Source organism: Leptopilina heterotoma, unplaced genomic scaffold, assembly GCF_015476425.1.
Source record: "Leptopilina heterotoma isolate Lh14 unplaced genomic scaffold, ASM1547642v1 Lhet_22, whole genome shotgun sequence".
Taxonomy (NCBI): Eukaryota; Metazoa; Arthropoda; class Insecta; order Hymenoptera; family Figitidae; genus Leptopilina; species Leptopilina heterotoma.
The window spans coordinates 1196208-1210901 of record NW_025110937.1 but is presented as its reverse complement, the minus strand read 5'-3'; the positions used below and the strand labels follow the sequence as shown (position 1 = coordinate 1210901).

The window sequence follows — 14694 nt, the reverse complement described above, 5'->3', positions numbered from 1 at the left end:
GAAAATACTTTACTTATTTAATAGTCTCGACTTTTTAGTAAAAAATCTAAAATTATCGAAAATTATCAAAAATTCAAAAATCCGAATTTCTTAAAATTCAACATTTTTTCCTCTCTTTTATGGCATTTAGCTTCATTATTTTTGTGCTTTTAGAAAATACTTTACTTATTTAATAGTCTCGACTCTTTGGTAAAAAATCCAAAATTATAGAAAATTATCAAAAATTCAAAAAACCGAATTTCTTAAAATTCAACATTTTTTCTTCTCTTTTATGGCATTTAGCTTCATTATTTTTGTGCTCTTGGAAAATACTTTACTTATTTAATAGTCTCGACTTTTTAGTAAAAAATCTAAAATTATCGAAAATTATCAAAAATTCAAAAAACCGAATTTCTTAAAATTCAACATTTTTTCTTCTCTTTTATGGCATTTAGCTTCATTATTTTTGTGCTTTTAGAAAATACTTTACTTATTTAATAGTCTCGACTCTTTGGTAAAAAATCCAAAATTATAGAAAATTATCAAAAATTCAAAAAACCGAATTTCTTAAAATTCAACATTTTTTCTTCTCTTTTATGGCATTTAGCTTCATTATTTTTGTGCTCTTGGAAAATACTTTACTTATTTAATAGTCTCGACTTTTTAGTAAAAAATCTAAAATTATCGAAAATTATCAAAAATTCAAAAAACCGAATTTCTTAAAATTCAACATTTTTTCTTCTCTTTTATGGCATTTAGCTTCATTATTTTTGTGCTTTTAGAAAATACTTTACTTATTTAATAGTCTATTTAAAAAAGTCTATTATTAAAAATTATCAAAAATTCAACAAACCGAATTTTTTAAATTTCAACATTTTTTGTTCTTTTTTATGGCATTTTAGCTTCATTATTTTTGTGCTTTTAGAAAATACTTTACTTATTTAATAGTCTCGACTCTTTGGTAAAAATTGAAAATTTATTAAAAATTATCAAAATAACGTTTGAAAATAATTGAATTTCTGCAATCATTTGTAATTGCTTTAAAATTGTAATTACTGATATTTAGTAAAGGATAATTTAATCTGACTGAAATTGGTCTCTACTACTGACTATATGACTAAAGGAATTTAGAATATTTATTGTCTGACTAGAAACTACTATTACCACTGATTACTTAATACAATTTAATTTTACACTATTTCGTCTGACTGAAATTGGTCTCTACTACTGATTATGTGACTAAAGGAATTTAAAATATTTATTGTCTGACTAAAAACTTCTATTACCACTGATTATTTATTACAATATAATTTTACGTTGTTTTGCCTGACTAAAACTGTTATCTACTACTGATTTTATAATTAAACTACTTTAGAGTATTCTGTCTGACATTAACTGACTCGTACTACTGAAACTCGATAGTAAAATTTGTCCGTCTGACATAAATTGACTTCTACTACTGCGATATTACAACCAAAGTTATAATTTTCACGTTCTTATAAAAAATGAAAAGGTCTTGTATTCTTTGTCTCAGAAGAACAAGTTTTTCAATTTTTCCTCGAATATTAAACTTTACTCTAAAAAATAATATATATTAAATAATTTTATTCAGTTATAAATTTTGAAAAAAGTCAACATGTACGTTCTTTTGCAAGATTCCCAATGCAATATTCCCGAAATGTAAAAGGAATATTCCGTGCACCATTAGTGAATTTGCAATTACACATTGAAATTTTTAAATGACAATGAGAGAGAGGGAGAGAGGGGGAGAGGAGAGAGAAATATGTAAAGTTTTATAGAGCGTAAAGACGATAGAGCAACGTTGAGAGTTTCAGCGATATTTCAACATTAAAAGCCGACTGTCCTGCATGCTAAAACCGGAGGCCCATCCGATTATACGCAGAAAACTATATATATACATATAAAGGTTGCGCATCCTTGTGTTATGTGTCCACGTACACACTGAATATACATACACAGTGGGCACATCACGTGCCATACGAATAATTCTATACGAAGTTTAATATTGCCTTATACGTATTCATATCGTGGCACAGACGCCCTTTCTGCCACGAATCAAGTTACGGTACACCACAAACTTGATACACGTATAATCTTTTTCATTTTATTTTTCTCTTCACGTACATATACACAAAAATTATACTTTCCCCACACTTCATACTTCAAATTGCATATCGCAAATGTTATCAAAATAAATAATATGTATGCGATTTAAAAAAAAATTTAATTAACCAAAACTTTTAATTTTAATAGAAATTTATAGAAATTTCCCTAAGTTTGAATGAAATTCTCTGACATTTCCTGACTTTTCCCTACCTTTTACTACATCGAGAATATTTAATAAAAATTATACTTTTATTTTATAAAATTAAGAAAGTTCCAAAGGTAAAATCTCACATTTTTTTGGAGATGGAGCGCCTCGTATTTGATAAAAACAGCTAAGAAAACCGATATTTTGGTTGAATAATAAAAAGAAGAGAACGAAACAATAAGACAAGAAGACACGAGTCGTAAAAGGAGATGAAAGTAAAAGACACCATATAGCTACTTTTCCCGCACCTTCTTTCGTTTCCCATTTAGAAAGTAACAAAAAAAGTAACACACTTTATTAAAATAAGAAAACAAATAAGAGAATAATAGATATTTTCCAAAAGTGTATAAAAACAATCTGTAGATAAAATTAACGTCACAGATTTTCTAATAATATCAAATTGATCCAAAAATAACCAAACTGAAAAAATTATATTCTAAATTTAAGAAAATCTACTTAAATAGGCGCCAAGAATATTATTCTTATTGTAAGAAATTAAGAATATTTCCACTTCATTAAAGTGGGTAATATATAATATTCCTGGCGACTATTTAAGTAGAATTTTCTTAAGAGAATATAATTTTTTCAGTGGCGCGAATAAAAAACAGAATCAAAAAGAAACTCATACCTTTCTATATGATATCATAAGGATATTTTTAATTTACGTATTTTAAATGACAACTTAATGTATCTTATTATTGAAATATCAAGAAGAAAATTGTACGATGAGAGCTTAAATGAGAAACTTGAAAGGCGAAAATACCGCTAAAGATAGAAATAGATTGTTGTAATTCCTCATTTAGAGTCTCATAAAAGCAAGGGAGATATCTCTCACTCTCATCTTATCAAAAACGTGACGTGATTCAGCATCCCAATAAAATCCAACAGAAGGCACTTCACTCTTAATTAACTCTATTGTTTTCTGATCAACAGGTTATATTGGAGCAATAAGCAAGGAAGAATGGAAGAAAGTTGAAGAATGTTTTCTTTAGAAAGGATGGCTCTATATAAAGAACATTCAGCAAGTCCTTTAATGAGAGAATCTCAGAGAGAGAGAGAGAGAGAGAGAGAGAGAGAAAGAGAGACAGAGGGATCTCAGTTTTCAGCTACCCTGTTAATAAAGTACGACAAGTACAGCTTTCTACGAGCGGGAATATGAGAAAAGGAGAGTAGAGAATTACTCAAGAGAGAAGAGAGCAAATCCGTTGATACCTTATATCTTATACAGAGGAGGGAAGAGAGAAAAAATGCGAGAAGACGAGAATAAAGAAAGGGAAATTTCGTTGCGGTTCAGTCAGGCGTGAATCGCAGTTTTGTGGCGCACATGTTGGCACATTGAGGATAAAACAAGCACACTGTCTTCCGAGGAACAAGAGAAGCATGGTTTGCGAGTAGGCACTCGGGGAAAAACAAGCTGCTGTCACGAAAAGGGGATTAAGAGGACTGCATAGCACCCTCTATATATAGAGAGAGAAAGAGAGAGTGAGAGAGAGAGAGACCACTGGCTCTCGAGCGGTTAGAAACAACAAACCACAACAACTAACTTCGTAGATACTCTGAATTTCAGTTTCCAGTGTGCCCATACTATGTTTCGTCGACTTGCGATCTTTCAAGAAAAACGACACTTGATTCAACACTAAACTCTGATTAAGCTCACTCATTTTCATAAATATCATTTCAAAACTAATCGAGACAAAAATTCCAGACTTCGATAATTAATAACTCGATAATTAATTTCAAAAAAGGAGCTTTCAAACTAAAAAAAACTTATATTATTTATAAAAATAATTAATATCTAGGTCATCAAAATTAATTTAATTCACAATTCAAAAAAAGTAACCAGAGCCGATAATCAGCAGAAGATGAAAATTTATTTTTTGAGCGAACTTTATGTACTGCTTACTAACAATTTTCAGTCACAAAATTTTTTACTGGTCCTAATTTCTTGCTAGAACAATTCCAATAATTATCTGACAGGGTTGCCACAAATATTTAATTTTATTTTTCCCTGACTTTTCCCTGATTTCCAGACTTTTTCCCGACTAATTTTGACTTTTTCCCTGACCCTAATAAATATTCTGATTCACTCTAAAAATTATTAGATACCTACTCAAAAAAAAAACACTCTATTACATTTACTTACGAATTTCTTAAATTGTAAAATTATTCGCAAACATCAATAACTAAATTTTTAAATAAGTATTTAATTATTCTTTTTCCATAGGAATTAAAATTCTTCAAAACATTCAAAATCAAACATTTTTAAAATTAAACAACTTAAATAAGAATATTATTATAAATACAAATACAAAAATAAATAATTTATTAAATAAATGAATGTTTTTCGAAACTAAATTATCATAAAGAATTTTATCAACGAATTTTTTCGAGAAATTTTAATAAAATTTTCAAGAATAATTAAATTTTTCGAGGAATTCAATTAAAATTGTATTAAAAATAATTGAAATTCTATGATGAATTTTATTATACATGAAAGTAATTGAATTTTTGTAAAAAATGTTATTATTTATGAAAATAATTGAATTATTGCGAAGTTTGCTTAGAATTTTATCAAAATTTTTTTTTGACATAATTGAATTCTTTTGAAAATTTTTATTAAAACTGTAGATATTGAAAATCATTGAATTGAGAAAAATTTTTTGAAAATAATTGAAATTTTGCAAAGAATTTTATTAAAATTTTTGAAAATAATTGAAATTTGGAGAAGAATTTTATTATTTTTAAAGATAATTGAATTTTGACGAGAATTTTTTTAAATTTTTGAACATAGGTAATTGAATTTTTGCGAAGAATTTTATGTACTGTTTACTAACAATTTTTAGTCACAAAATTTTTTACTGCTCTCAAACTATTGCCAGAACAATTTCAATAATTATCTAAGTCATAAAAAATTATTTAAATAAAAATTTATTAAAAGTATCCACAGCCGATAATCAGCAGAAGATGAAAAAATAAATTTTTAGCGAACTTTAGCTACTGTTTACTATCAATTTTAGGTCACAAAATTTTTCACTGGTCCTAAACTATTACCAGAAGAAACAACAATCATTATCTGAGTCATAAAAAATTTTTTAATTAAAATTTATAAAAAAGTAACCACAGCCGATAATCAGCAGAATATGGAAAAATATTTTTTAAGCGGACTTTAGCTACTGTTTATTATCAATTTTTGGTCACAAAATTTTATACTGCTCCTAAACTACTGCCACAACAATTCCAATAATTATCTGAGTCATAAAAATTAATTTAATTCTCAATTCGTAAAATTTTTATTACTTATTTATAAAAATTATCATAAATATGAATAGAATCGATTGTGACTTTTTGTCAAATTTAATTATTTACCAAATATTTCATTAAAATTTTTTAAGAATTCAATTATTTTTTTAATATCAGATGAAATTCTTTAACATTAATTATTCGTTATCAAATTTTGTTTTAATTATTTATATATTTATTGATCAAACTATTTATTTTTTGATAGAAAATAGAATACAGTTTTCTCAGTGTAAAGTTAACCAATTATTGTCTTCAAAAACTAGAAATTCATTGTAGAAAATAAAAAATCGTTTTTGGAAATTTCAAATTGATTTTCTTTCTAAAATGTATGAATATAAAAATTATAAAAACAAAAATTCTACATTTTTCTCTATATGGCTACAACATATTTTGCATAAAAATATGTTTACCGTTTCTTTCGCCGCTAAATATGCAGCTTTTTGGTAATTAACAAACGTAATAAAAAATTCTCTTCCCCAAAAAAATAATAAAGCTAATTAAAATTTTTTTTCATAGGTGTGGGATTTTTCACTCACGAAACATATATTCACTCGTCGTATAAGCAGAAAAAAACCGAAAAAAAATTACCTCTGACGCGAGATTTAAAATAAATGTATCAGTAGGAAATAAAATATCTGTTAAATTTTTTAAATAAAAACTTACATTTCTTTGTTAGCACCCACGGCTGATTAGCATACTCAGCAAATATTCTGAAACAAAAAAAAACCATATTTATTTAAAGAGAAAAATTATTCAACAAAATTTAACAAAAACAATGAAATTATAAAACGATTATTTAAAAATTTGTAACATATTTAAAAAATAAAGTGGTTAAATGAATTTAATTTACTCGTTGAAAAGTATTTGTTTTTCTCTATAAATAAAAAGAGGGAAAAAGGGAAGAAATTTTTAATTAAAGATGAGAAATCGAGAAACAGAGATTTAATTAAATAATGAATGAAGCAAAGCGTTTAGCGTGTGAAACCAGTGTCTGTCGAAAGGGCCATTATTTTATGTGTGAGACCAAACTTTTAGTTGGTGCTCCAGTTGAATTGAAGGGGACTGATGCGTAATTAACTAACATTGCCCTCAACCAAACTATACCTCCGACCCTCAATAAGTTAAATTGGAACAGGCTCAAGCGAGACCTGACCTATTGCTCTCTCCAAACATGAAATGTCATGTTCCTCTCAACCATGAATATTGGTCAGTCCTCATCTCTATCAACTATATATATATGAATTATTCCAACATTACACATCTATATCTCAAAAGAAATATCGATTCAATTACTCTTTCAATATATTATTCATTCAAAATTAATATAACAAAATTTTTATATAAAAATAATTCAATTCTTACGAAAAATGTTATTATCTATGAAAATAATTGAATTCTTGAGAAGAATTTTATTAAAATTTTTGAAATTAGCAAATAAGAATAATTAATTAGTAAATTAGTTAATAATTAAATTTTTTTTAAAGTTTGAATCTGAAATTATTTAAAAATTAATATTTGAAAATAAAAATTTTGTAATTTGCATTATAATAATTATTACAGTAAAAATTAATTCTGCCATCATGAAAAAATTGTCAAATTTCCAAAAAAGTAAAAATTTATTTATTTTAAAATAAATAAATATTTTTTTCAAAAAAAAAGAAAAGAAAACCAAAAGTACCAAAAATGTTAATTCCTACATTTTTTCCCCTTGAAATAACACTTTTGTATAAGATAGAATTTAATCTCAATTTCGCCTTATGTGAAAAAAAATTCATCAAACTTTCCGTTTGGTTTCAATTTTTTTTTTTTCTTTTTTTTCATTTCATCATTCCGGTGTCGTCAGTGCTTTCACATCTGCCACCCGCGCATACAGTCTCGACTTAAAAAAAAAAAAAAGAAAAGAAAAAAAAATGAAACACAATGGTATTGCATTTTCCGACGTCGCGAACTCGTAATCTCGAATTCCAAGACCATATCGACTCGCAAAACGCGCACCGTTGAATCCATAAAATGATTTTCCATCATAAGTAACAATTTTTCTAGAATTTTGTTATACTCTTAAAGGAAAAAAAAATTTTCTAATTTTCCGAATTTATGAACTGTTCATAAGAAGGAAACGAAAGAAATAAAGAATATCTTGTTATCGAAACGAAAAAATTGAAAATTATCGTAATTCTTAAAATTAAAAAAACCGCAAGTATCACAATTTTGTAATAAATTCAAATAGAAATTTAAATCTTCGCAAAAAGAATATTTCTTTTAATTTTTTTTATTTCATTTAATTTATTATATAAAATAAATAATAATAATTAGTAATAATAATAATAATAATAATAATAAATAATATTAATAATAATTAAAAATAATAGTAATAATAATAGTAATAGTAATAATAATAATTATTATTCAAATAATTTTACGTCCGTTATTAAAGAAATAAAATTGATCGGACAAAATAACAATTATAATCTTAATTGTAATTAAAAAAAATTATTTATATTACTATTTACAATAAAGGCAGAAATAACAAATCCACTTGTTTTTTCGTATTTCTTTCGATTTAATAAAAACCATTTTTTCTTAAACTCTAGTATACGAAACAACATTTTTCATATATTTTTCCTGCTTTCTTTCATTCTTTTTTTTTTTTTTTCTTTTTTTTTTCCTTTTTTTGTTCCATCAAACATAACATATCCAATATACAATTTCAAACTTGAACCATTGTGTATTATTGTAAAATTAAATCTGCGTTTCGAAAACATTTGTTTTATCACTTTTCTTTGAATTTGCTTTCAAATGAATTTTCTGATGCCTCACAAGTTTTGATTTTGATATAAATGCTTTGGCACAAATTTCACATATAAATGGCTTTTCACCAGTATGTATTCTCAAATGTATTTTCAAATGACCAGATTCAAAGTACGATTTCGAGCAAATTTGACATTTAAATTTCTTATCGCCACGATGATATTTACTGTGCCTTGTGAGTTCGGGTTTTGAAAAAAACGATTGCTCACACAATGAACAGGGAAAATCCCGTTTTCCCAAATGTATTTGTATATGACGATTTAATTCTGAATTGGAAAAATAATTTTTCCCACATGTTTTACAAGTGTATGTACTTTCACCTGTGTGACGTTTCATATGAAGTTTCAATGATTGTCGATTTTGAAAGGTTTTCCTACAAATGTCACAAGTCGGCTGTGTTACCACGTGACAACTCACATGATACCTGGAAAATTTTATTTTTATTAATCAACATAAATGTATCAATCGTTTAATTGTATTAATGATTAATGGTATAATTAGTTGTATTAATTACAGTAATTAAAATTACAAAAGTTTACCTTAATTCCGTTTTTTTCAAAAACATTTTTCCACACTGTCGACATTTGAAATTCTTCTCAACATGATTTAATTCATGTCTTTTCCGCGAGGAATTTCTCGTAAATGCTTTATTGCATATTCCACACATAAATAATTTTTGTACTTTGTGCTTCTTAATGTGCTCAGAACATTCATCCGCAGTGAGAAATTCTTTCTTACACTGCGAACAATGATATTCCTCATTACTCTGATAGTTTATATTCTTTTCGGATTTAATACTATTATTCTCGGAATTTGTGACACGCGTGTCACAAAAATGTTCCTGTATGTGAATTTTTAAATTTTCTAACGATGAAAATTGTTCAAAACACAATTCACATTTAGTCTCATCATTTACATTATTTTCCTCATTATTCGTCACGTGATCGGATAAGTGAAGAGCTAATTCTTGACTATCGTTGAAACATTTATTGCATTGTGCGCAATTATTTAGACGTTGTACTTTTGTTTTACGATCAATAATTCCAGATGCATATTTTTCCGGTGACATTAAAATTCCATCGAATTCCTGTTCACTCTCATTATTGTATGCTTGAAAATCATTGAGAATCGATTCATCGTAACCAATATTATCCGATTCTTCTTTATTTGCATTGCAAATTTTCCAGACCTGAAAATTTTTAGAAACAATTAAATTTAATTAATTTAAAAAAGAAGGTATAATAATTTTAATTATTTGGTATTTTTTTACTAGAATGAAAAAAAGGGGAAAATATTACCACTTCCATGTCATCATCATCAGGAACCATTATCGTATTAACTTCACCTAAATTTAAATGAGCATCGGAAAGATTGTTACTTATAAAATTTTTGTAATATTCATTGTTCTCTTCCTTAAAAGAAGTTTTTTCCGTGCCCAAAGCAGTTCGTAAAGCACGATCCGAAATTTCCACTTGAGCTCGAAATTCATAAAATTTTTCAATTCGTAAATTACATGGATGACAAATTAATTGCGGCAATCCGTCTCCTTCGTTTATCTATAAAAAAAATTACTCCAAAAATTAGTTTCAGACGAAATAACATTAAATTGTACAGTAAACAAATTATTCTCAATAAAACATTTAAATCATTTTTTTAAACATTTTTAAAACTATTGTAATGAATAATAATAATTTACTAATTAAGAATGACAAATACAAAATTTTTAAAAAACCGAAAAGTAATAAGAAATAAATTGTAAATTATTTATGGCACAAATTATTTTTTTTCTTCATATAGAAATTAATCAAATTAATAGAATTAACAAAATAAAAACAATGAAATGATTAAATGCTTTATGTTTATAATACAAAATTTTGAGGTTATGATTCCAAAAAATCTGTAAACAATGAATCCAAATAAAAGAATGTCAATGAAACGAAACGTCATTTACGAAATAAAGAACTGTTTTCAAAATTGAATAAATAAAATGTTTTTATTGAGAAAAAAAAGTGAAATATAGTAAATAAGAAAAAAAAGTATTCTTACCTGAACTTCCGCGATAGACGATATTTTATCTGCTAAAGATAAATATTCTTCCAATTTTACACCGTTTTCTTTAAAAATAGGCAACATTATTCCACATTCTTTTAAACAAATTCGACAAATATTATCAAATTTATTATTTAATAAATTGTTTTTAATTTTATCCATTGTACACTTATTAACACACTATTTACAGACAGACATTAAAATATTCTCCATTTTACCGACAAATTATTTACACTGTCGGTAAATCTTTTCGATACGCGGTAAAATTTAAAATACAAAAATATATTTTATCATTTTATTCCTTTTGTATTTGTTATTCAAACAAATTCAAAATAAATACAAATTGATTAATTTCAACATGAAAAATTTATTGCACTTTTTATTGCACATGTATTACAGTTTGTAGAAAATTACACATGTAAACATTATTAAAAACGTTATAAACATTAAAAACATTAAAAACATTTACTAACTATTAATAAAATTATTCTAAAAATTTATATAAAAAAATAACAATATTACAGATAGAAATATATCTGTAGAAGTAAAAAAGAAATCAGATAGAATACTTCCATCAAATTAATGTTAAGAAAACCAATTTTTCAATTTCTGGAAAAATGTTTTTTTCGGTTTTGGACAAGGCTCGATTCCAGCCACTGAATCACGATAATTTTTCCAAACTTTTGCCAAATTGAGACAAACTGTTCCACCGCCCCTCGTGAATTGAGTATCCTGAGGAAAAAAATGAGTAATTTAATAAAAGTTTGCAAAAAAATGAATATTTTAAAAATGAATAAATAATTTACAGCTCGATTTATATCGCCCACGCAAACCCAATTGCTATTGGATTTATTTTCGGAAGCCACAGCCCATTTAGAATGATCATGACTACTGTTAAAGTTGAGGTCAACTTCTTTCAAATAAACCGATTCAACGTTAAATACTCTGAAAAAAGAAATTACAGTGAATACAAAAATGAAAAATAAATAAAGAAATTAAAAATAAATACAAATATTTAAATATAATAAAAAAAAAGAATTTTAATTATTATAATAAATAAATTCTTCACTACCTAGACCCATTGCATTCCGATGGTAATCTTCCTCGTCCATTCAACCAAGTTTCTGTCAATAAATCAGTCTTAAGTTCCGGTGCAACAAAATCATCGTACAAATCTACAAAAAAATATTATTTCGTCAAAAAAACTTCACTCAAACATTTAACTTTATAAACAAAAATTTTTTTTAAATGTATTTTACCTTTATTCCACTTTGCACTTTTTGCGAACGAAATAAATCTTGTTTGTTCCAAGGACGAGAGAATCGCGGCATTATAAAATGGTGCAGTTTTTATTCGCACCTGATTTGCCGCCTGAGCAAGAACAGAGAATTTTTTCCCCAATTCTTTTGGTACATTATTTTTGTAAACAGTAATTTGATTGTACATCAATTGTTTACCAACAAGATCGAATTGATTTAAATCGAGTGAAATGCACAAGAAACTTTGTCCATTTTGTTTACCCGTAGAGGGATAATCATACGAGCCATCGGGTATTTGAATCGTTGTTGTTATATTTTCCGTTGAAGCACGTTTTCTCGGTTCTTTGCCACCATTTGGTGCTGGTGGAAAATTCGGAACACTGTGAATTAACCAATAACCCTTATTATCGTCAACGTTTACAACTCCTTTTGCGTGGCCATATCTTCCTGTACTTCGATTTGGTGGTTGATCATTATAGAGTAACCACAATTCGTCATCTTCTTGTTTCTAAAAAAAATTAATTAATCTTGTAAGAAATAAAAAAAAGACAGTAAAAAACTAAAATTTTAATATTTTTTTATTTCGCTTCTTTACGAGGAATTTAATTATGTAAATATTGAATATTAAATAAATTTAATTATCTAAATATTAAATATTTAATATATTTAATAATGTAAATTAAAAAAAGTGAAATTACCAATTTATTAAAAAATAGAAAATTTAACTTACATTATCGTACAAAGAAGCCAACGTATTTCCAGGAATAGAATTTTTTGAACTAATATCCTTGTCAGATAGTGTCCACTTTTGACTACTTGTCTCACTAGTCATGTAAAGATAAGCAACACCTTTTTGAACCAATTTATTGCTACTCTCTGGCCTTTTTGGTAATTTGTACAGAACATACCTAAAAAAGAAAAAAGTTTTTAATTCTAAAATTAAAAATTAAATTTATTTAAAGAAGAAGCAGAATAATAAACGTTAAATTATAATAATTATTTTATTCACTCACCAATCAACTGGCTGATTATTTTCTCCTCTACATTGTCTTGGTCCAGCTGCGACGATTAAAGTTAAAGAACAAGCTCCAGAAAGGAGAAAGAAAATAAACGATAATTGATACATATTTCCAAATAAAATATCAATTCTTTGCAGCAGCGATAATATTTTATTATCTTTCAGGAAACTAACTGCGTCATGGTTGAAGGATAAGATCAACAATAATTGTAAGAACACTACTGCAAGAAGTACAATAAACTTGACCTTGACAATCGACTGAAACAAATCGACTAAATGATGGTAAATTATAATGCTAATAATCTTAATACATAGTTGTATATATATAATACTAGAGACTTTATCGTAATGCAAGGAAATTGCGTCAAAAAATTTTTTATTACAAAATTGTTAAAAATAAAAGAAAAAATATTCATGAAACTTACTTGCAAATAAAAAAAACTTTTTCAGTATCACTTGCCAAAAACACTAATTTTCAAACTTCACCAAGCATTAAAATTTTGGTAACGTGAATATAAAAAAAAACAAAATATACAAAATGCGTGATTAAAAAAGCAGTGCAGTAAATATCCAAAAAGCACATAAATATAAAAAGTGCAAAATTAAATGAAAATACGAAAAACACAAGAAATAAATACAATAAAAAAATAAAGCAAAAACAATTTTTAAGACGTTTCTAACAGTTTTTTTTAAATTAACAGTCAAAAACGTATTAATTTAAAAAATACAAAAAAGAGCAGTAAGAATATTTAATTTTGCTCCAAAAAAGCACAAAATGACTAAACAGATAAATATTAATCAATTTGTTATCAATTTGACCTAAATTCATTTTAAAAAATACCAAATACTGCGTGTTTATATTGAAAAAAATTGAAAAAATCAATTGTTCAAATAAAGAACAAAAATTCAGAATGCAATTCCATCTTGCCAAATTAACATTTTAAAAAACTGGAAGAATGCAAAAAAGTAAACAAACAAAAAACCATATTGTCAATAGTTTGAGGTTAAATTTTGATTAACACATAATTTAACCTCAAAACTGAATATTTTACTCAAAGTAAACAATTTTTTATACGTCTGGTAGTAAATTATTTACCAATTTTTCAAAAACTTACATTAATTTAATAATTCAGGAAGCGTCAACAAAAATAAGAAACAGGAAAACTCAGAAATCGCGGGGCAATAATTATAATTTCTACTGTAGGAAATTTCTTGAAACATTTCAATTTCCAATGGAAGTTTCTTGGGGAAATATTCAAAATTCCCCAAATAAACAAAACAGTGTCAAAAGGTCATATAAATCAAAACAAATTAAAAATAACAATACAAAGAAAACTAACCTTAAAAACTTGTTTCTCTCCAAAGAATCATAAATGTTGAAAATTTACTCGGAGCACAATAAAAACTTTCATTTTTTTAATTAACAAACAAAATTTACTTTTTGTATAAACTTTTTACAATTCTGCCAATTTGGAGTTCGTGACTCAACGTGAATTTAGCTGTAATTTCCATCTTTGCGCCGACTTTGTACACTGGCAGCGCATTTTGATTTTCAACATTTCGTCAAAATTAAACATGTGGCCAAAAAACTTTTACTTGAAAACTAATACTAAATATCTATATTAAACAATTTTCACCTATTTATTATCATTACACTACATTTATATCAAGATTTTAACAATTATTAAAGAGAAAAACTTCTACTTCTACTCCGGACAAAGTCACTATTGCAAATGGCGGCGGAACTAGCTGTCAGCGCGCTAGTGACTTTTACGGCAGAACTCGGAACTAACATTTCCTGAATTTAAATATTTTTATTTAAAAAAAATGTAAAAAATTATTAATTACATACCAAAATACGATTACAAATCAATTGATAATGTTTCAAGCATTCTAAAATTTGTAAATTCGAAAAAATGTTCACTCTTTCTTTTTGGCTAAAAAGAAAA

The 14694-nt window shown here is 26.2% G+C and overlaps 2 protein-coding genes across 6 annotated transcripts; both read right to left on the bottom strand.

The window, feature by feature from the left end:
* Positions 1 to 8129: 8129 nt before the first annotated feature.
* On the bottom strand, positions 8130 to 10673 carry LOC122502004 (zinc finger protein OZF-like). The gene is made up of 4 exons (XM_043611839.1): positions 10466 to 10673; positions 9718 to 9975; positions 8959 to 9608; positions 8130 to 8843 (listed from the first exon to the last, which is right to left on the bottom strand). Exons 1-4 carry the CDS (start codon positions 10628 to 10630, stop codon positions 8351 to 8353), a joined length of 1566 nt encoding a protein of 521 aa, XP_043467774.1. The 5' UTR covers positions 10631 to 10673; the 3' UTR covers positions 8130 to 8350.
* Positions 10674 to 10815: 142 nt separating this feature from the next.
* On the bottom strand, positions 10816 to 14464 carry LOC122502005 (plancitoxin-1). Of its 5 annotated transcripts, none has more exons than XM_043611842.1 (7): positions 14086 to 14464; positions 12741 to 13017; positions 12458 to 12635; positions 11728 to 12235; positions 11541 to 11643; positions 11275 to 11413; positions 10816 to 11200 (listed from the first exon to the last, which is right to left on the bottom strand). In XM_043611842.1, exons 2-7 carry the CDS (start codon positions 12851 to 12853, stop codon positions 11054 to 11056), a joined length of 1188 nt encoding a protein of 395 aa, XP_043467777.1. In that variant the 5' UTR covers positions 12854 to 13017; positions 14086 to 14464; the 3' UTR covers positions 10816 to 11053. The 5 variants fall into 5 exon arrangements, with proteins under 5 accessions (XP_043467777.1, XP_043467778.1, XP_043467775.1 ...); XM_043611843.1 differs by having other exon boundaries at positions 12741 to 13003; XM_043611840.1 differs by lacking the exon at positions 14086 to 14464 and adding an exon at positions 13861 to 13993 and having other exon boundaries at positions 12741 to 13003.
* Between the last annotated feature and the right edge of the window lie 230 nt (positions 14465 to 14694).